We start from the raw sequence: 23,664 nt of genomic DNA on the forward strand, positions 1-23,664 counted from the left end.
AGCCAAAACACCTGGGGGTCCACAGGTTGAGAATCACTTATCTAGGGCTTTAAAGGTCATACTGGCAGCCAGTTGAGCTGCTGTAATGGGATTTGTCCGCTCCCTGTAGCCAGCCCCAGTCAGCAACCTGGCTTCAGCTCTTTGGAGCAGCTGAAGTTTCCGAGCACTCTTCAGAAGCAACCCCACGTAAAGCATGTTACAGTAATCAAGATAGGATGTAATTAAGGCATGTACCACTGTGGCCACTCTGGCGTCTTAAGGAAAGGCTTGCAACAGCCAAAACATGTTGAACAGCTGATTTTTTCTCATTATGATTTTGTATTCAACATGAATTCATACAGTCATATAAGTCACATACTCATTATTTTACTACAATGTAATGAAAAAATGTTTAGTATAATTGAATATTTCTAAGTATGGCTGTACAAACATCTCCATATTTGGTTCCAGAGTGATCAGATATTTTCTAAAAATGGTAGACATTTTCCTGTGCTTGAAAAATATGCTTGCCATCCTCTGGGTGCTGAATTGCAGTTTTTCAGATGATTTTAATAGGCAGGACTAAATCTACATGGCTAAATGTGATTGTATGTTCACACCTGAATAACCATTGCTCCTTATTATTGCTTTTGTTTTTGTCTCTAACCAGTTGCTTTGGTGTATGGGTTCTCTGCCTATTGAAATCAGTGGAGACTTCTAAGCTCTGTTGATTTCAATTTCAAATAGATGTGAACCAATGTAATGTAGTTATTCGGAATGTTGGACTAGACCTTGAAGAGACTAGGATCTCAACTTCTGCTCAGATATGGAAACCCTGGAGTGACTTTGCTCAAGCTATATAATCTGAAGGCAGTATAAGACCTCTGAATAATTATTGTCAAGAAAACTGTAGGTTAAAGTCACAATAAGTTGGATTTGACTTGAACATAATAACATAACAACAACAAACAGCATACAACTTAGCTGGGCGTGGGAACTTTCTTGACATTTTTTTACCTTTTATCAACCATTTTGGAGCATTCAGTAGCTTTATATTTGTCTATTGAAATCCATAGAACATGGAGGTCTGATTTTAACAAGCAGATTTAAAATTGCTTCATACTCCATAACAACCCAAGGTCATGGTGTCTGAGAGTAGTGTTGGAGCTCATTATTTCTGTCTGTAAAAGGCAGGTGGACTAGTGTAGTTTTGCCGTCAGAACTCAGAAGAAGTCTATGAGTAGAATTGGGGCAGGAGACAGGTTGGCTTTGCTTCTTCGCTTTCAATTTGGGATGTTCACGTATTTGAGAGTTGCTACTCTGAATGCTTGTTCAATCCATAGTCCTAGAAAATCTTTAGTAGCATTTCCCAAAGTTCCCCTTGCTGGATTTTTATTAACTTCATGACTATATATTGCATAGAAAGTGGTAAGAGAGAGAGAATGCTTTCAGAAAAGAAGCATCTTTGATGGATCCCGAGTGACATGCTGTTTCTAATTATAGTAACATAATATTATAGGAAGTCAGCGTAAAGTCCCACAGAAACCACTGGTGTTTACAGACTCATTATCATACCATGCTGATGTTGCAACTGAAACATAAATAATGTTTGCAAAATGGCATTGATGATGGCAAGGAGTCAGAATGGGGAGAAAGAAGCGACGGTTTTGAAATGAATCAGTTGGCAGAAAGTTCTGAGCTCATGAATTATACATTTAATTAAGGGATGCTAAACTGCTAGATTTCAGAACTTCTGATTTACTATGTTTTATTAAAAATACAATTTCCATGTGACTACTGCTGCTGCCAGAGCATGATAGAAAAGAGCTCCACACTGTCAGCTGTCAAACTCCTGACAGCAGGAAGGAACAATTGTGACAGAAGGTGAAAAGAAGCCACTGAACAGAAGGGCAATGAGTCAGACGAATCAGAGCAGCAGGGGAATCCGAAAGGAGGCGAGCTACCTCAAGTACCTAAAGGAGAAAGAATAGGGGAAAGAGGCAAAGAAAAGTTAGGATAGGAGATGTTTGGGCCTCAAAGCATAGCAATCTTTCAACAAAAAAAAAAAGAATAAAGAAAGGAAAAGTGTAATCCCAGAAATACCTGGGGCACTTTGACAGGGTTGTGTTTGAAATGGAGTGACTGTCTCTTCAATGTCCATCCTTGAGTCCACGTACTTCTTTGTACAGGTTGAATGTCTGTTCACACAGCAGGAAGGAGGGATCATACAATTCCCTGGCTGTGCACACGATGGGGTAGGACACATGATATCTGTGACAGAACTTTTTTCTTTTAATAAAGTATCTTACTTTAAATGCCCAGGCATTAGGCAACCTGGTGCTGCATCATGTTCAAATGGGGGGGGGGGGGGCAGAATTAATGTTGACAGAAAGCTCCACATTTTGTTTGAGAATTCTAAAGAGCTCATTCTTTTTTGTAGCTTAACCAAAGGCTTTTCTACCGCTATGGTAATGACCCATCACTGGCAAAATTGAGGTCTTTATGGAAAATGTTATACTTTGTGGGAAAGGCAGACATAGGGTATTTTTGGAATGGAGTTTAACAAATACAATAAGCTTTGACTGCCTAATTGAGGCAGAACACTAACTCTGTTCAATCTGTTTTGGTTTGCCTTTGTTTTCACATGCAAATAAGCATCTCAATTTGCATTAGATACTCTAGGCAACTATTTGTGTAAACAAAGGGTAGTTAAAAACATGTCCTTTCTAAATGGACTTTGTTGTGCCTGAATTCCAAGTACACATTTTACTGCCATTCTCCACCTCTGGTTTCACACATATATGTCAAAAGAGAGAGAGAGAGAGAGAGAGAGAGAGAGAATGGAACAGACTGACATTTCTAGACACACCCTTAACTCTTGAGTTATATTGATTCAATCAGCCCAGAGTGAAATAACACCATAGAAGGGTGAGCTTTGTCTGTTTTATGAAGTCATTCCAAAGAAAGCCATGTGAAAACAGGGGACATAGAATAGAAGAACTAAATTGGAAGCTTTTTAAAGGGTAATTTAATTTACTCACTATAGCTCTTCTTTGTACAGCACTTTAAACCAGAGCTTGGAAAAGCTACCTTTCTGGACAATATCTTAAGGAACCTCTAGGTAGCCTGGCCAGATTTTTAGGTTAATTCATCTATGTTCCATGTAAGCAAGTTGTTGCACAGAATTATCAAATGTGCTTTTAAATATAACCCATGTCCAGCTGCCTAATGATATTATATTGCCTGGTCTGGTTATTGTGCCTACAAGCAGCCTAAATATTTTCTACTGAAAAATAGTCAGCAGCTTAAAAGAAGAAAGGAAACCTAGAAATCCAATGTGTGGGCTCTTCTCTCTGCAGTGCCCTTTTCTTTATTCTTAATGTGGGTTTTTGTTGTTAATTCATCACTAGATCTTCATATATCTGATTATACTGCATTAAGAGTGTAAATAGTCTCCACTGGATAAAAATATTGCACTGGAACCATGATGGCTCAAATCATTACTCATTGCTCATACAATGAGCACAGAATGTGTTCATGCAAATTGCCATCTTTCCTCTTATACTAGAATTTTTGAACATACTACTATCCAAGATTTAGCACACAGACATCACACCACTACTTCTGCCTTTTCCACTAACCAAAATCATTGAAGGTTTGGAGGTGTATTTCTTAGTATACATGCAATCCCCGAGTTATAAACATCTGTCTTACAAACGACTCATAGTTAAGAATGGGAGTGAGACAACAAGAAGTAAGAGAAATCTACCACTAGGAAGGGAAATTCACTCTTGAAAGAGTTATCATGGGGAAAAGGTGCCTCCACTGAAGCTTTCTCACCAATCCTTGTTTCCACAACAAGCCATTTTTTTTCAAAATCCAATTCTCACAGGGACTGAAAATGAGATGAAATCTTCTGAACAGGGGTACAGACATCAAAACAAACACCACAGGGATGCTAAACCTTCCTTATGCAATCCAAAATGCCCCCCCCCCTCTCTCTCTATATAGGTACATTTTAAGCGCTACTCCAGCTCTCTCTCTCTCTCTCTCTCTCTCTCTCTCTCTATCTATCTATCTGTATGTGTGTGTGTGTGTATATATATATATATATATATATATATATATATATATATATATATCTGCAGTAGCACTTAAAATGTACCTGTTTTGAAGTACATACAAAATCAACTTAAGAACTAACCTACACAATCTATCATGTCCGTAACTTGGGGACTGCCTGTAAACAAGAGCTATCAAATTACAAAACTTTTTTTTTAATTTAAAGAAAATAAACAGTTTGCTATGGGAAAGGGAAAATCAAGGTGGTCAGGGTTGGGTTGTTGTAAAATACCATTTTAAAATCTAACATTAGGTTTGATAATTATTTTATGTCAACTATTTTAACAGAAAGCAAAACTATAAGATAATAAATTACAGAGACAAATTGCCTATTTACAAATGTATTTTCCAATAATACTTACTCTTAGAGCTTTCTTAGGAAAATAAGTGTAATGAGTGTTTGATGTTTTCCAGATTTATCCTATGCTTGGATTTTCAATGATAATCCCTTATATGTTCAGGAGGACAGTCGTCGATTTGTATCTCAAGAGACAGGAAATCTATACATTGCCAAAGTGGAACCTTCTGATGTGGGCAACTACACATGTGTTGTAATAAATACAGAAGCCAAACAAAGTGTACAGGGCCCACCCACACCACTTGTTCTTCGTAGCGATGGTGAGTTATCTTAAAGTACTGCATATGCATTTGATTTTTAAAGTTTCAGTTAATTACTGGACATGTGCATGAAATTCATTCTTACTGTTTTTTACGTGTCTTTCGTGTTTTCCGTTTATTCGGAAGCTCAAAACAGGAAGGCCCTTCCCTACACAAAACTCTGCTCGACACGAAAACCTGCTTTGGTGTGGAACCAAAATTTCATGCTTATGCACTTCTTCTCTTTCTCTTCCTCCCTCCCTCATGCCCACAATTCCCCACATTCACTCATGGAAGTCACCACTGGGCAGCTCCACATTCAGACCTCAGCATTGGGGTGGAAGGAACCACCTCCCCTCCCTCCTTTCCAGGAGTGTGTGTGTGGGTGTGTGACTCTGCTTGCACTCAGCTGTAGGCAGGCACTGAGAGGTGCGTGCACACTTTCCAGGTCTGCCTGCGTCCCACCACACACACACTGTCTTTCCAGGGAGAGAGTGTGTGTGGAGTTGGGCAGGCCTGGAAAGGTTGCATGTGACTCTTAGTGCCTGCCCACATACGAGCAGCTACACAGTCACACACCCCACCACACATATACATCCTGCCACCCACCACACTCTGAGTTGAAAGGAGGGAGGGGCAGTGGTTCCTTTCTGCTTGCTTGCTGAGATCAAGATGTGGGGCTGCTCGGCCATGACTCCCATGAGTAAATGCAGGGCATTGCGGGCATGAGGGAGGAAGGGAGGAGGATGAAGAGAAGAAGCACAGTGCCTGCCAGGCAGCTGAACACCTCAGGAAGGGGAGCCAGTGGGTGCGAAGCCCCCCTGCCTCCATAATGGGCCAATTTTTGGGCCCTGAAACAAAACAACCAAAAACAACCCTCCCAATTTCAGGAGGCTTTCCAAAAATGGATCAGGCCCCGCGACAAAAGCCAGAAACGAAATTGGACAAGCTTTTACCCAAATGCACACCACTATTAATTACTAGAAGTCAGGTTTGTGCTATCACATTTATGTTATGGCACCTTTTGAGTTTATACTTTGGTTCTAGTCTTATTACAGAACAGTGTGAATGAATAAAGTGGGTGGGAACTATGTAGTCTTCCAGATGTTGATGGATTGCAGCTCCCAACATTTCTTACTAATTACTATCCTACTTAGAATAGCAAGTTACTGCAATTCAATAACATCTGAGGACAGGTTTTCCCATTTCTGGTTGAAAGCCTGGTTGCATTTGTATAAGACTTCAATTTTAAATATGTTTTGTAATCATGTACAACATTGATTTTCTGAGAGAAATTTGAAAACTCTGAATGGTTAGTATCTAACAGTCCTCTGAAGGTTATTTGCTAGTTCCTTGCCTTATAGAATTAACATCCCCAAGACTTCCTGGGAGTAATGAACTATACTTCTCTGATTTGTTTGCAATGCGGATATAGCACAGTACACAAAACACATTGCAAGGAAATGCATCATGCTGAAATGAAGCCTAATTCCCATACTAATGTTTTTCTTCCAGGAATGTTCAAATTCAGATGTGACGGGTTCTGTTGTTCAGATCTAAAATGCAGAAATCTAGATTTTATCCAGTTTATTTATTTCCAGAATTTATACCCCGCCCTTCTCACCCGGGGGGACTCAGGTTTATTCACTGAAGTGAAAGGTTTTCTTTTAAAATATGATCTTTAATTAAACATTCACAGTTAAAAATACACAGTTGAGAAAACCCATTAGCAAAGGGGTTTAAAGATGGAGTTACTCCAAGCAATGGTTCCTTATTCAAACATGCTGCAATCAAACAGCAAAAATACTGCAGTGCATGTTTTTGAATGGAATGATTGATATGCATAATGAGAAATGTAAGAGATAGAGATTGTGGATTGGGATCAGGAACTGTGTTCTGAGACCAGACAGAAAGTCTAAACATGAATAGGGTCTTCTCTATTCACTGTGTGTAATAAGCCCACAGCATGAGAACAAGTAGGCTCCAATCATATGTCCACTGAGAGTCTCATTGATTGAATGGAACTTCATTCTGAGTGGACATGTGAAGACCCACACTTTCAGAGTTTTTCTACTAATATATCAGTTTCTCCTGTGCAGCCTGATTAATGTCAGATATCTTATGAACAATCTCTGATGACTTTATGTTGCTTTGTCTGGCAGCAGTAAGTGATAAACACAATTGTATGAATTCACATGACTGGTATGCCTAGTAACACCATAACACTTAGAAGTTGCTCTCATTGGATACAGATAAAACCTTAACTACTGGCTAGGATTTAGTTTGGAAGATGTCAATAAGAAATGAAGCCTTGTTCATTTTGCTGTTGTGTGTGACCCATTTGGCTTAAGGTTTGGATTGTTCTTAAGTTTATCTGGTCCATTTTAAGAATTTGAAGAAAATGTAATGGATTGTTTATAAATTGCTAAATGCTAGTTTCTTTTGAGAATCTGCATCTTGAGGTTAAGGAGAGCTCACTGACGTGATTCCATTTGTAGATTTTATCTTGAACACCACACAGTGGCCCACTCTTGCTCTCACTGTAAGATGCTTTGTCTCCATGGGAACAAGGAAAGCCACCATTTTCTAATTACACCAAGTGACAAAGTGGCATTTGTGTTGAAGTAGTTGGGTCTAAAGCCTGGTTGGAGTGCTTTCTGTTTTGATGTTCAACAGGTGTGATGGGGGAATACGAGCCAAAGATTGAAGTGCGTTTTCCAGAAGCAATACAGGTGGCAAAAGGCTCATCCATTAAACTGGAATGTTTTGCCCTTGGAAAGTAAGCCTTTTAATCTTACCTTTGGGGGAGAAAACGGAATACTTATTTGTTGTAATAAAATAAGAGCATTTCTCAAAACGGTCTACTGAACGAGATATTGATTTGGATGTGAGTGATATCAAATGGTCTCAAAAGAGTTTAAATATTATTTTGCCTATGGGTCCCATGGGCTTCTAGCTATACCATCTCATTAGACAACCCACACTTCCTTTGCTTTTTCCTATTCTAAAGATTTATGCAATGGCTAAATTTCCAGCAGTCAGTTTTCATTTCAACATTTAATACAGTATTAGAAGTCTCCCGATAACCAGATCTATATTTTGACTTTTCAAGTGGATAAATACTATATGCTAATTATAGCAAATCCTTAAGACTAAGAGAAACTTACATTTTCTGTTAACTATTGCAATCATTTCAATACCTCAGTTAATGTTTCATTTATGTAAAGCTAGTGGCTTTAAAAGTCAAGAGGGTTAGAAATAGCTGTAGACCTGTGTGTCTGCATGTGAGGATTAATTCTAAATGTTTCACTCCAGATAAATATGCCAGGAATTATTTTTCTGATGGTTATAGTGCTGATAATAAGAATAAGAATCATAGCTTGGTCAGTACAAACAGCAATTTACTTCGGAATTCTGTTCCCACAGTGGCCAATTAAATGCATATGGGAAGATCCCAAGCAGGACATGGAACTAGTCTTCAGAGGAATACTCCCTCTAATATTGGGGATAGAGTATAGGACTCATGACTGGAAATCATTGGTAACCTTATCCCCCATGACTATGAAGAATCCATCTTTTTAAAGCAATCTCTTGTACTAATGAGTTCCATATTTTTGCTTCTGCTAGAAGAAATATTTTATCTAGATCTTTTTTTGTCTTCAAGTATTATGAGATAGTACTGACTAATAATAGAGCTTAAAAAGTTATAAAAGTATTTTTGCACCATGTGTCCTTTATATATCTTTCACATATCCCATTATTTGCATTTGCATTTTTCTTATAGTGGATTCATCCCATTCCATCCAGCTATTCCAGTAAGCTTTCACTTTCCCCCACCATTATCAGCACTTCAGACACCTTTTTGAGTTGTGGTTCTCAAATTTGTACATTGATTTCCAACTCTATAGATAATATAAATACTATTAATTTTAATTCATTTCCTCATATTCTCTCCTTAATGGAATACTGCATTTTACCTATTCGAGGGCACATTTTTCCCTTTTTAAGGGCTACAAAAATGGGGTGTGTCTTATGATTAATGGTGCCTTAAATTCATGGGGGGTGGGTTGTTTAAAATATCTTTCCTGCAAGGGAGGAAGAACAAGGGCTCCAGGCCCAAATGGATCCAGTTTTAGGGATGTTTTTTTTAAATGCTTACCTGTGAGAGAGGAGGAGGAAGAAGGGCCCCAGCCCCAAAAGTAGAAGGATAAGGAGGTAGGTTCCCACCCCAAATGTCTGCCAGCCATTTTTATACAAAGAAACTCAGTGGACATGTGAACAATAAGCATTGGATTTACATCTGCTTAAAGTTTGAATCTTGCTAAGATCATAGCCCATGGCTTCTGCTGTTGAGATGACCCCTATCTGAAAATAATGAGTTCCTAATTTTTGACCTGGTATGCCCAGCACTTTGGACATGACTGAACAAAAAAATAAATTTTCTGAGTGGAACACCATCTTGGTGTCAAAAGAGAGGGCCAGCAGTATTATCCCTAATTAGAATATAATGTACCATTGCCTGGACCAGGCAAAATCCATATTGTTGCAGCTCATGAGGATCCTTTAGCTTTTTGATGGGTTTTAGACTTTCTAATGAACAAGTGCAACATTTTGGGTACTAACTGTAGATCTGCAAACATCAATGCCCACTGAGATTGGTCTGATTTTGACCCCAGTACTAACTCGCTGACTCTAAGTGCAGCAAAAAAACAAACAAACAAAAAAACTGTGAGTGTAGCTGCATGAAACAGTAGCTCTTTGTAATGGGAGTCACAAATCTGGGGACAAATTTGTCTAAGGCCCTTCATTTGGGCTCCTGCCAAATGTTGGCATTGGGTGCAAGTTGCACAAAGTGCAAATTTGCATGCAGGACAGAGCATCAGGTAAAGCGTTGTCTGTCCCTGCTATATGAAAAGCACAAAACCACATGTTGTGTCTCAGACAGTGGAGTGTACAAATGATCGACCATCCCTATAACTCTTGATGACTTGTAAGTCAATGAGTTAATAACCTGAACGGTGACCATGTTATTGCATCAAAAATGTACAGTGGAGTTTGTAAACTCCTGTAACCACAACCTGACCACTACCAGGATGGGGGAAAATTCTCAAAAGGTCATGTCTGATGTTATGCCTTTAGTATGCCAATGTGCGGGCCATTTCTTGGCACAATAGCCATTGAAATAAATGCCGAAATCCAGGGCACCTGAGGCATCGGGTGGAAACTGCAGGGCATTTCGTAACAGTAGTGCTTGCCTCCAGTATGAAACTCCATTAAAACCAGAAAAGAATTGCAACCAAACTGTGAGATCAGACTTAATTAATCTAGTGATCTGGATGTCATGGTGTTTTTTTAAAACCCAAGACAACCTGCATCTCTGCCTCCACTGCCAGCAATGTGGAGGCCACCTGGAGTGAATAGGCCAGGTGCCAGGGCCAACAATACGGCTGTCACAGTGACAAGCACAGACTGAGCTCCAAGTATGAGCTGTTCTATGCAGCCCTGCCCACTGGAAATAGTTCCACCAGTACTATTTCCAGTAATGGTCCCTGTTGGTGCAGGTGGAAAATCGCCCCACACCCTCAGTGGAACAGGGGGAAGAAAGCTAATTCTCTGACTCACTACTAATCTATTATGCCACACCATTTATGAATTAGTACCAATTTCAATACTGATTATTAGATAACCCATAATCATGATTTTTTCTACTACATGAGCTGGTCTCTGCTTTCTATCTTTAACTAGTCTGCAAGAGCTCTCTTATAGTATGACAATAAAGTGCACAAAAGCTTCTCATGAAGGACATGTTTAAAAGGCTTTTGAGACTCCAAATAAACAAGGACTATCAAATTCTACCTGCTCCACTGTTGATGCTCTCAAATGTTCATAAAATAGGACTTACAATTGTAGAAACCATTTTCATTGTCCTTCGGCACCTGTGCTTCTATACACTCAACAATCTTATGTTTAAACAAAGGTTGGACCATTATACAAAGGCTATTATGTGTTTGCCTTTTTTTTGTGGGTGCCTGGCATCTATTCTTATTTACTACTTCTGCAAACATCAAATAATATAACCCATCAATAACAGAGGAGTGCAATTTGGTCAAAGGCATGCCGTTTTGGGGTCCATTGTCAGCTGACCCCTCATTCTGTTTATCGGAAAGTTACTCAAATGGGGAAGGGTTTTGCCATTTTCATCCAGCAAAGTTTCAGCCCATTGGCTACAATGGGAAACTTTAAAGGCTCAATCCTCAGTCATTTTAAGGGCTATCTGCATGAAACCTTCCTCTGTTTTAGACCTCATTTACAACTGCAGGCTTGCCAAGATTCAAAACAATTCACCAATCAACTGAGTATTTAGAACTATTTTAATTTTAACCATAACATTTTTTAAAATAATACAAAACACAAGAGAGGATTCTAGGAATTGTAGTCACTGATTATGTCCTTTGTCAGCCAATCAGAACATGGACACAACCAGGCTTTTTATTGGCTGAGAAAAAAAAAAAAGAGAGAGAGAGAGAGAGAGAGAGAGATAAACTTCAACTCCCATCATGCTCTGAGAGGAACTTTACAATGCAAGTGCTGCTAGGAAAGTGAGTTCCCAGGGCCCTCTCTGGAGGAAGAGGGAACTTTCCTGGGGAGAGAGGAAAATGTGGTAGGTCTCTGCCTCAGGTATATTGCAGACTTAACGCCTTCCTCTCCAGAACTGAAAAAATCTGTCTCTCTTTATTTGTTATGCCAGGCTTTGTGATTCCCTCCTCCCTGTTCTGTTTTTGGATATTATATAAAACGGACCACCAAATATTACAAATCATTTTCGTCCAAACTGTTTGGGCTCAAGTCTAATCAATAAGGCATTATTTTGAACATTCCCTTAACAAAAAGGTTGAATCCCCATATCCAGATTAAGAATGCTTGCTATCACCTTTCAAACTGGTTAAAATAACTAAGCTTTCCTATTTTCTTTTAACCCAAAATATAAACAACATGTTTTCTGCAAGTCTAATAGTGATTTAGGAAACTACATGGAAGTGCTAATAGACTGGTAAAGAAGGCACATGGTTCATCCACATCTTGCTTTTGACAGACTTAAGCCATTCATTCCACTGGAAGCATGTGTCTTCCTAAATTACCTCACTTGTCTTTGGCGCCAACAGTAATTAGAAAATTTATTTGTTTGTGTTGCACTTGGCTTTATTAAGCACATTTATCATTTTATGTCATTTGGTCATTCAATGACACAAAATATGGAATGGAAAATAGAAGTTGCAATATACCCACACAAACAAAATTAAAAATTAGGGGCACTAGAGAGGGGGAAAAGTTTCCATATTCAATTTTTTCAAAGCCTGGGAGGCTTAAAAATAAAGAGTCATTTTTTTTAACTAGTCTCATCATTCCTTTCCAACTGTCATATAAAAACACCATATTATAAAAATGTAGGAGTTATTTTGTTTTGAATTCTTTTCTCCAACAATTTCAGTTTTATTGTGTTGCTGTTGTTGTTTTGCAGGACACATTCATTACATGCTAGGCTATGACCCCTCTTGCCCATTGCAAAGATGATGGGCATTATAGTTCAACACATTTGGACAGCCCCATGTTAGGGAAGGCTGTTCTAAAGCATTTGACAAAATAGTTCTTAAAATGCTTTGATTAGATTACTAGTCAGCAATGTAAACTTGGCTAAGAAAGTAATCTTACTCTGAAAGATTTCCTTGTATGTTTCAAAGGATCATTTCAGCGCTGGTCTCTGCTTATTCCTTATTATAAGTAAAAAGCACACATTGTGTGCATTATCTTTTAGTGGGATTAGTTTCAAAAAATGAAGGTCAAAGGATTATTTTTGCTTTTGCTGTCTTTTATATTATTTGGCAGCTGAAAACACAATTATAGTGAAGTACCTGACAGAACAAAGACCAATTAGGTAAAAGGGAAAAAAGAGACATACAAATTAAAACTACAGAAGAGTTTAGGTATTTTTTTAAAAGAAAAATAACAGAATTAGTTGGCTCAATAGGGCACAAAAGTTATATCTAGAACTCCATTTGCTAAGAAAATAATAAACCCACTTGTGGTTATTATCCAGTTAAAGGAATCTGACATGACTTATTGTATGAATTTTTTATACTCAGATATTCAAGTAAGTATAAATTTGCAAATCTGCATAGACACAAAAGAAATAGTTTTGAATAAATGAAACATGTTTTCTGTATTACATTGTTTGGAAAAAAAATCCCAAAAATTTACAGAAATAAAGTTTTTCATTAAAGTTCAGTCTACAGCTGACACTTTACCTTGGCGATAAGATGAACCAGTGATTCCTTTTTATTTGCAAAAGACAAACTAAAGAGTCATTTCAGAAAGAGAAAATAGGGCAATAAGCCCACTATCTGGCAAGGAAATACATGATACATGGGGCTTTCAAATATAAAAAAACAAGATTATGATAAATATCATTCAAAAGAAGTCTTCAGAAAATTTAGATTAAAAAACACAGAGTAATTCTGAAAGCCAAAAATTATTGAGATGATTTACAGCAGAGGAACCAGCATAAGATAGAAATTGGTTTGAATCTTGTTAGAAGTCTGGCAATAGTCCTTTTGTGATGGAGAAAGGGAAGCGAGATTCCCTATTTTGTTCATGCACCATCTTGCAATATGCAATGCTCCTTTGAAAAGGATCCTTAAGAACAGCATGAGAGATAGAAGAGGAAGAGGATTTTTGCTGAAAATTGCCTTTCTTTCCACTCTCATTGGTAGTCTCTACTGCATCTTAGGCCCCTTTCACACAGCTGAATAAAATCTCACATTGTCTGTTTTGAACTGGAATATATGGCAGTGTGGACTCAGATAACTCAGTTCAAAGCAGATATTGTGGGATTTTCTGCCTTGATATTCTGGGTTATATGGCTGTATGGAAGGGCTCTTAGTCCCATATCCAATGTTTATTATCTATAATAGTTTACTTAAGTGTGCTTGTATTCATGTGCTGTGCATGTCCACCATTTTTGTCATTAAAAACAAATTCAGGGAATATTATGTTAAATCTCTCCTAAAACATCAATCATCATGATTATCTTCTTCCTTACCACCTCCTCTTCACAATAACCATCACTGCCACCATCACAATTGCATTATTTTTTTCAATTTGCAAACTAGCAGGTCATGAGTGTTTTTGCTCCCACCATCTCACACATCCTAAACTGACAAACATAAGTATATTATCACTGATATGCTAAATATCAGATAGCTCCCCTGACCAATGGCTGTTGATAGCCCTGCCATCCATGCCAATCACCAAAGAAGAATTCAAATGAATAATCAAGTCCTGTAGGGAAAAGGTTTGTAAGGCTAAAAGGCAAAATGATCTCAGGCTTGCCAGGGACATTAAAAACAATAAAAGGGGCTTTTTTTTTGTTTTTTGCTTATGTTGGAAGAAAAAGGAAGTACACTGAGGCAATAGAGCCTCTACGAGGAGAAGATCGAGTAATGCTGACAGGGGATAGGGAAAAGGAAGAACTACTTAATGCCTTCTTTGCACCAGTCTCACAAAAGGAAAGCCACCCTCAACCTCAAATGGACGAATTATTAGGAAAATCCAAGCCCAAATAGGGAAACAAGTTGTTCAGGAATACCTGGCAACTATAAACGAATTCAAGTCTCCAAGGCCACATCAACTACATCCAAGAGTATTGGAAGTTATTTCAGAACCACTGGCAATCATCTTTGAGAGCTCTTGGAGAACAGGAGCAGTCCCAGCAGATTGGAGGAGGGTGAATGTGGTCCCTATCTTCAAGAAGGGAAAAAGGGATGACCCAAACAATTACCATCCAGTCAACCTCACATAGATACCAGGCAAAATTCTGGAAAAGTTCATTAAGGAGGAGGTCTGCAAACACTTAGAAACAAATGCAGTCATTGCTAATAGTCAAAATGGGTTTACCAAAACAAGTCATGTCAAACTAATCTGAACTCATTTTTCCATGGAATTACAAGCTGGGTAGATTGAGGGAACTCCATGGATGTAGCCTATCTGGATTTCAGTAAGGCCTTCGACAAGATCCCCCATGACCTTCTGGCAAACTAGTCAAGGTGAGCTAGGCAAAACTACTGTAGGTGGAGCTGTAATTGGTTAAGCGGACACACCCAAAAAGTGCTCACCAATGCGTCGTCTTCATCCTGGAAAGAAGTGACGAGTGGAGTGCCGCAGGGTTCCATCCTGTGTCCTGCATTGCAATTGTTCTGGGCACTGCAATTGAAGGGAGATGTTGATAAGCTGGAACGTGTCCAGAGGAGGGCGACTAAAATGATCAAGGGTCTGGAGAACAAGCTCTATGAGGAGCGGGTTAAAGTGCTGGGCATGTTTAGCCTGCAGAAGAGAAGGCAGAGAGTAGACATGATGAGGGCCATGGATCAAGATGTGATGGAGGGGAAGTCATAGGGAGAAGGGAGCAAGCTTGTTTTCTGCTGCCCTGGAGACTAGAAACGTGGATCAATGGCTTCGAACTACAGGAAAGGAAATTCCACCTGATCATTAGGAAGAACTTCCTAACTGTGAGAGCTGTTCAACAGTGGAACTCTCTGCAGAGATTGTGGTGAAGGCTCCTTCTTTGGAGGCATTTATTCAAAGGCTGGCCATCTGTCGGGGATGCTTTGAATGCAATTTTCCTGCTGCTTGGCAGGGGGTTGGACTGCATAGCCCACAAGGTCTCTTCCAACTCTATGATTCTATGAATTTATCCAATATTCTTTTAAACCAATCCAAGTTGGCAGCCATAACTATATCCTAAAGCAGTGTGTGCCACAGTTTTGTTCTTTGAATAAGTTATTTTGCCTGTCTTATGTTCCCTCTATTCAACTTCAAAGAAAATCTTGAGTTCTGGTGTTATACCCCCCCTCCCCCCCCCCCCCCCCGCCCTTTAAGCCTGTCTCTAGATGTGCTACAGACTCTTAGTGGCTGTTCCATTACTGATAGAAAGAGTGAGGAGACAGGATCATCTGAGAAACATCTGATTCGACAAAATGACAGCATAATCCACCCGACCTCCAGGGAACTCCAACAGATATCTAAAGGTTATGTAATTGTTTTGTATCTGACAATGGCAACAAAACTGGATGACTTTAGTCTCTTCCCCACTCCTCACTAGCCATGGGATGGCCATAGCAGCTAAAGCAGCTTGAGACTTAGTCCTGGGGTGACTGAAGGCACACAGCAACAATATAGTTAAAGAAAAATCAGACAAAGAAGAAATACTATGACTAGATCCCTGTCTAGAGCATAAAGTATTATTTCATTATATTATGAAGCCAATCTTGAAAGGTGTTATAATCCTGATCTCCCATTAAACTTAATTCAAACGCAACAAATAGTAATTGGTGGAGTTTTCTACATGATATAAATGTCTGATCATTTAGTTTATTGTTTAATGTTTATTGTATTTTAAAAAATTGTATTCATTTATTTGATTCTGCCTTTCCCTATGCACAATATTGAATTGTGTGTGTGTGTGTATGTAAGTATGAACATATTTTCAAGTGCTCACCCCAGCATCTACTACTGCTCTAAGCAACACCCAGAAGGCACTGTTCTTTAATCTTCCTCTGTGTTCCTCTATTTTCACATATATCTTTTATTTACCATCATTCTGTCATCCAACATTATCTCCATCTTTTACCCTACTCTTGCGCCGATATCATTAAATGTAGCTGCCACTCATTTTCTCTTGAGCAAGAGTTAGAGAGAATGGCCTTGTGTGTCTAGGTTGCCATTTGTCCCATTGTTTTTCTTTTGTTTTTGTTTGTTTTTTGCATCCTTTATTCTCTCCATCTCAGCAGGAATGCAGAAGGTATACCAGGCAACTTGTCCCATTTATCTTCCTCCCATGGATGCACGTTATGATCACGTTTCTTTGGAAGAAAGTTGAACTGATTTTATAGAACTTTACATGCATGTTTATTTTATCCAGCATCTTAATCTAAAGTATCAAGCAAAGATAACCAGAATGTTGAACTACTTAATGATTATGCCTTTTAGGAACTTAATTATTTTCTCCTGTCAGTGTTTGATGCCAATAGCAACCCTGGCTTTCTAATCTCTGCTTTGTCTTATTTGTTTCATCACGCATTGTCTTAATTGTCTGAACCATAAATTTAATTTTATTATGAAGTGCCTTCGATGAGTGACCTGACAGATGCCACCCAGATATTTCTATGATTGAGTATTCTTATGCTTTTATTGGAAAGAACAGGCAACGTTTGCTTATTGGTGATTCCTATGTTGTTTCAGTCAACATGAAATTGATGTCCAGTGTGACTAGACCTGTCACTTCAAGGAAAATATTTTTCTTCTTCTCATTTTAATTTGGTAACTTATAGATTCCTGAGCCTGCTGTCTGTTCTGCAGAATATTAATAAAGGCAATGACTGCATCCAGTGCTGCTTTGCACTTCCAGACAAACTAACTATAGATTGGGTTGTTGTATGTCTTTCGGGCTGTGTGGCCATGTTCCAGAAGCATTCTGGAACATGGCCACACAGCCCGAAAGACATACAACAACCCTGTGATTCTGGCCATGAAAGCCTTCGACAACACATTAACTATAGATTTATCCTTGTAACCAGAGACACACATTTATGTTCTTAGCTTCTTTATTTATGGAGGAGCATAAAGGAATGTTAGCTACAAGTACAGCATATCTGAGAATATGTCATTTCTTATAAAACAAAAACCATGTTTGCATTTGTGACTTTGATGGCATTGCCATACAGTGAGCAACCCAGGATATACATATTTTTAAAAGAAACATGGCGCAATCACATCAGCAAGGGGCTCCTGTATGCAACCAAAGCTCAGGATTGTGTACATATGTGTGACTATTGTTTGTTGTTTTTACTGCCTCCCTTCCATTGGCTTCTGAGAAATAATGGTGAAGGTGGGGGGAGAGAGTATGAGGGGGGGGGGAAGTGAATGGAACATATCCATCATTCTGATCATTTCCCTATTTCAGAGGTCAACAATGACATTAACGGGATCCCCTGCCAAAGGGATGTCCCCAGGAGTGATTAGGAATCCGTTTGGATCCACAGCCTTCCTGGAGCAGACTTTCTTATTTGTTTTCTGATCCCTTCAGAAATGCCAAAAATCCAATTTCTGTTCATGATCAAATATTTTAACAACAACCAGAAAACTAATTCTTAAGGCCATAGGGGACATAGTTGATAGAGTCTGGTTTGCAAAGGATGTGTTTAGACCAAGCCTATAACCACTTGTTCAAGGGTATTTGTAGAACTAAGGTCATAAAGTGTAGTCTTCCATTTATTCAAATTCTGTATTTTTTCACAGTGCTTAAATGATCATGTAAAATACTGACACTTATTAAAATGAACAAGAGCCAAGCCACTCTTGGAGTATTAATTTTTAATGTTTTCATTTCATAAGAGCTCATGTTTTCCTTCTTAAAATATTTTCATTGCTCAGCCCTAATGGATCACTACTAAGCAGTCTTTTTGCAATGAAGGGGAGTCATGTGTCACACAGGCATACCAAATTTCAAATATTTCTATTCAAAGTCATATCCTTTTGATTCTTTTTAGACAATTGTTTGTAAGAAAATTTAAGAGTGCTACTTGCCTTTCATAAACAGATGAATACTAACATTAACATAACTGTTGCATTGGTGCATCCTTCCACACCACAGACTCCACAAATTACTTACCCTGCTCACTCCTAGCTACAGTAGAGTCTCACTTATCCAACACTCGCTTATCCAATGTTCTGGATTATCCAACACATTTTTGTAGTCAATGTTTTCAATATATTGTGATATTTTGGTGCTAAATTCATAAATACAGTAATTACTACATAGCATTACTGTGGATTGAACTACTTTTTCTGCCAAATTTGTTGTCTAACATGATGTTTTGGTGCTTCATTTGTAAAATCATAACCTAATTTGATGTTTAATAGGCTTTTCCTTAATGCCTCCTTATTATCCAACATATTCGTTTATCCAACATTCTGCCGGCCCGTTTATGTTGGATAAGTGAGACTCTACTGTATTAATTAATAGTGAAATTATGGACTGGCAACAGTAAGGCTAGTTGCATGCATGTGTTTAGGAAACAGAAAGACTTGAATGTTTCATTCTACAAAGGAATATAACATTGCATCCTAATATTCAGATACAGTGATAATGCCAGTTCCTAAGACAATGAGTGACTCATGTTCAAGTGCAGACATTTTGTCCAGGTTCCTGTCGTGTCCATGTAAATTTAGCCCTGTATGTCATTGAGGAATTGTTTTACCAGTCTGCTTGAGTCCTTCTGATATTCTGCAATGAGATCTGAAGGCTGGGGCCATCAAAATGTGTTTCTTCACCTCCTGTTCTTGGCAACAATGACCCCTCCCTGACTGCCTCTTCCAATAATTATATTGGAATTGTGTCTGATCCTGTGGATGAAATCACATACAATACAGATAAGACTGTATAATACATCATGTCTCTTTTTATTACCTCAGCTTGGGAACAGTGGAGCAAATGTAGAAAGCCAGTTCCAGTTTCCAGAAGTGGTCCTCTTAGACTTTCTCTCTCTCTCTGTAATGCTGAAAGGAATTTTACTGTGTGCAATGTCCATTTCTATGCTATAGAGACTGAAATCATGCCTATGTGCTGCTTTCCTGGTTGATGTCATGGTTGTTAAAACATTGCTTGAGTTGTAGATAGGGGAAAAACTTCCAAGTCACTAATTAATTATATTGTGTGGGAGTTGGTGGAACAGAAAAATAGTCTCTGTGAAAAAAAAACTAACCTCTCTGTTTTGGTCAGCATAGGCCTAGATGATTTACAGTCTTATTGTGTGAGTTCATGATCTTTTTCTTCCCCATGGATTTCTATGCTAGATAAAACCGTTCCTCCCTCAGAGGACTAAACTGCAGCTCATTTATACTTTTATATTGCTTAGAGGATTTTTGTCCAATATTTAATTTTGTTGAGAGTTGTTTTTGTATGTCTAGTTCCAGAATTGTAACATTATCTTGATTTTTTCCAGTTTGTTGTACAGAATGTTGATATGGGAATTGGGTAGAGATTTTTTAATAGAGAGAAAAGCTTTCACTGTACGATTTCTCAGCTTTTTAAAACCAGTTCTTTGCACATATTGTGAAGTGCTTGCTGTTATATGCTTCAAGTAATTTCTGAATTATGGTAATCCTAAGGGGTTTTTTTGGATAACTTTTTTCAGAGGGTAGATGTCATTGTCTTTCTCAGCCTTAGAGAGTATGACTTGCCCAAAGCAACTCAATGGGTTTCCATGACCAAGCAAATATTCGAATCCTGGTCTTCCAGAATCTTAGCCTAACTCTCAAATCACTGCACCATTCTCTAGCAGTGAAAGACCACTGATGGATCCTGGCCATACTATCTATCTATCTATCTATCTATATCTAAATGTAATATGTGTAATTCCCATGGAGTAAAAAAAAAAACCACTGGACCAAATCACACCAAATTTGGCTACAAAAGACACTGTCATCTAATCTATGTCTTTCCATCAAAAAGCCCTATGAATTTAGGTTCCAAATTACAGAAAATGCCCCAAAACCAAAAATTACTAACCACGCATGCACAGAGGTCCCCCGGGAAACTTGGTGACATTAGCCAGATGGGCAGGGCTTCAACAGCCACTGCACACCGAGGACATGGCTCCCTCAGAAGAGAGCACCCACAGTGAGAGGAAGAGAACCAGAGGCCTCGGAAGGCCTCCCCAGCATGGGAAGGCAGCAAATGGCTAGTGAAAGAGGGAAATGGCTTTGAGATGTACCACACACAACTTGACACCTCAAAGAACCTCTTCCCACCCAGGAAGGCACTGGACAAGAGGCAGAGGGGAGAATGGAGCCTAACCAGCTTCCCCCAAACTTGGGAAGGGAGTGGGTAGGCGGGGGGGGGGGGGCGGCGGCGCATGGAGCCAAATGGCTTTGCAAACAACTCACACCCAACCTGGAGCCACACAGGCTCAAAGACCTCCCCTCACCCTGGAAAGCAGCGGACAGTATTAATACATGGCTCTCATGTCTCCTTTCAATCTTCTCTTCGGCAGGTAAACAGACTCAACATTTTAAGATGCTCCTCAGAGGAATTATTCATCCTCTAAGTTGCCCTCTTTCTCTGGACACCTTCCACCTCAGAATCATTACTACTACTACTTACTACTATGATTATTATTACTATTACTATTACTATTGGGTTGCTGTGAACCATGAAAATGAACAAAACCAGGCTCCCAGCATTACAAAACTCTACAACCAGGAAACTAAATAAAGGGCAACACTTTGAAAACAGGGGAATAGCAGACAGAAAACAACCAGAGCCAGCTAACACATCCCAACAAAGGATACCCCCAGGGAGGAAATAGCAAGGTTTTGAAACTACAAGGCTATTGCATGCTAATCAAGCTGGCCAGTTGTAACATTCACACTTGCCTCAGGCAGACATGACCCCCCCCCCCACTGGACATTATTCCACAGATACATAAACTGCACTTGCATGGCTCCTTCCTACCTATAGGAATCCTCTGTTTCCCACCTTGAATAGCACTGGACAGCCTTGCAGCTTCAAACACAGGTTGCTTTCCACTACATTATTTTCCATAACAACAGACTACATCACACCAATGCGTGGCCAAGCACAACTAGACATATTCCAGACAGGAAACAACCAGAGCCAGATAACACCTCCCTACGCAGGATTCCCCCTCAGAGTCATTATTATTATTATTATTATTATTATTATTATTATTATTATTACTATTATTAGGTTCCCGGTAACCATCAAAAGGAACAAAACCTGGCAGCCAGCATTAAAAAACTCTACAATCTGGACAGTAAAAAAAATTAAAATAAATAACACTCAGAGATCACAAAATATTAATTTGCACCAAAGACATTATTTGTGAAAAAATTAAAAGAACCAATCTTGAAAGAAGAATATGATGAACTCACAATATTAGGAGATTTCAATGGAGTAGTCAACTCCAAAAAAGATAAAAGATTAGACCAAAATAAATTAAAAGGGAATACTTCAAGCAATTTACCATCTACCTTTTTAACTTTTCTAAAGGACCATAATCTACAAGACACCTGGAGGACCCACCATGAAGGAGAGAAAGATTTTATGTTTTTCTCAAACAGACATCAAAGCTGGTCAAGAATTGATATGATTTGGACTACAAAGATTCAAAAGATAACTATTTTACCCAGAATTCACTCAGATCATTGCCCTATTGAAATGACAATTAACTAGGTTCAGAAGCAGAGGAGTTGGCGACTAAATGGAAACTTATTGAAGACAGAGCAAGATACAAACAAGAATAAGGAAATTATAAAAGACTATTTTCAGATCAATGAAACCCCGAATATTCCAATTCAGGTAGTATGGGATGCCAGCAAAGCAGTGATGAGAGGCCACCTAATACAACAAAGAGCATTAAGAAACAAAAAGTGCAATATGGAAATGTACAAAATAATGGAAGAAATAAGAAAAACAGAAAAAGAATTTAAAAGGAATACAAAGGATTTAAGGTGTAGATAAGGTTTAGAAGCAAAGAAATTTCCTAGAAATTGAACGATTGTACAAAAAAAAAATATTCAAGAAAATCATTTCCAAAATGCAAATAAGCCGGAGAAGTGGCTAGCTAAAAATATTGAGAAAAAAGACAATCCCAACATATCACCAAAATAAGCTCAGACAGGAGGAGCTATACAATAGATCAAGACATCATTATTCAATTTAACAAATTTTATAAGAAATTATATTCCCAAAATCATATTTAAAAAGAAGATATAATACAATATCTAAACAAGCAGAACTTACAAAAAATATCAGATCAACAGAGAGAAGTATTAAAGAAATATCGAAGAAGAAACAAATTGGGCTATTAAAAAAAGTAGACTCTAAGAAAGCACCAGGACTGGATGGCTTTACAGCAATATATTACAAAACATTTTAAAGAAGAACTTGTTCCCATTCTGAAGAAAATAATGAATCAAGCATTGACAAATAAAAAAATCCCAGACTCATGGAGGAGAGTAAACATAACGATGATACACAAGGAAAATTCGGATCCAATGGATGTAAGAAATTACAGGCCAATTTCATTATTAAATATAGATTATAAATTGTTCACAAATATTTTGGCTGAGAGACTTAAAATCTTTCTGAAAGATGGGATAAAGGAAGATCAGACTGGTTTCCTCCCCTAGAGAAATAAAAAAGATAATGGTAAAAACAATAATTGATATAATAGAATACTATGAAAAGAATAATTTAAAAGAATGTGCATTGATAACTTGGAAAAAGCGTTTGATAATGTGAACTGGGATTTCTTAATGATAGTCATAAAAGAATTGGATATGGGTTACCAATTTACAAATGCAATTAAAGTGATCTATGAATATCAGGAAGCCAAAATTACAATAAATGGTCAAGAAGCAAAGAGTTTTATGATTAATAAAGGAACAAGGCAAGGTTGCCCTCTATCACCATTACTATTTATATTATCTCTGGCGGTACTGATGAATACAATAAGAAAAGATAAATATTTAATGGGAGCAAAGATAAAAAAGGATACAAAATAAAAGTTTTTGCTGATGACCTGATCTGCATTGTGGAGGACCCGCAAAGCAATATACAAAATTGGACAGAGAGGATAGAAGAATATGGAAAGTTAGAGAGAATCAGAATAAACAAGAAGAAAATTATGATCCTGGGGAAAAATATATCTAAGAAAAGACAATGAAGACTAGCAGAGCTGACAGGACTACAAATTACAAATAAAATTAATTATCTGGGGATAAACATCACTGCAAAAATGCACAATTACTAAAAAAACCAACTACGAACTGAAATGGAAAGAAATAAAAAAGAACTTAGATAATTGGAAATATTTAAATCTTTCACTT

At 38.2% G+C, this 23,664-nt stretch overlaps 1 protein-coding gene across 8 annotated transcripts in view; it reads left to right on the plus strand.

Annotated features, from left to right (window-relative positions):
• Positions 1–23,664, plus strand: part of cntn6 (contactin 6) — a 344,808-nt gene that overhangs the window by 217,096 nt on the left and 104,048 nt on the right. For 7 of the 8 annotated variants that reach the window (XR_010002549.1, XM_062969725.1, XM_062969724.1 and 4 more), the window contains 2 exons: positions 4,516–4,719; positions 7,375–7,477. Coding sequence is in view for 7 of the 8 variants with exons in the window: in XM_062969725.1 (XP_062825795.1) it covers positions 4,516–4,719; positions 7,375–7,477 (307 nt within the window). In the remaining variant the exon portion in view is untranslated. The remainder of the gene's footprint in view (positions 1–4,515; positions 4,720–7,374; positions 7,478–23,664) is intronic. The other variant, XM_008105355.3, reaches the window with a different exon arrangement.

This window comes from Anolis carolinensis, chromosome 2, assembly GCF_035594765.1.
Source record: "Anolis carolinensis isolate JA03-04 chromosome 2, rAnoCar3.1.pri, whole genome shotgun sequence".
Classification (NCBI taxonomy): Eukaryota; Metazoa; Chordata; class Lepidosauria; order Squamata; family Dactyloidae; genus Anolis; species Anolis carolinensis.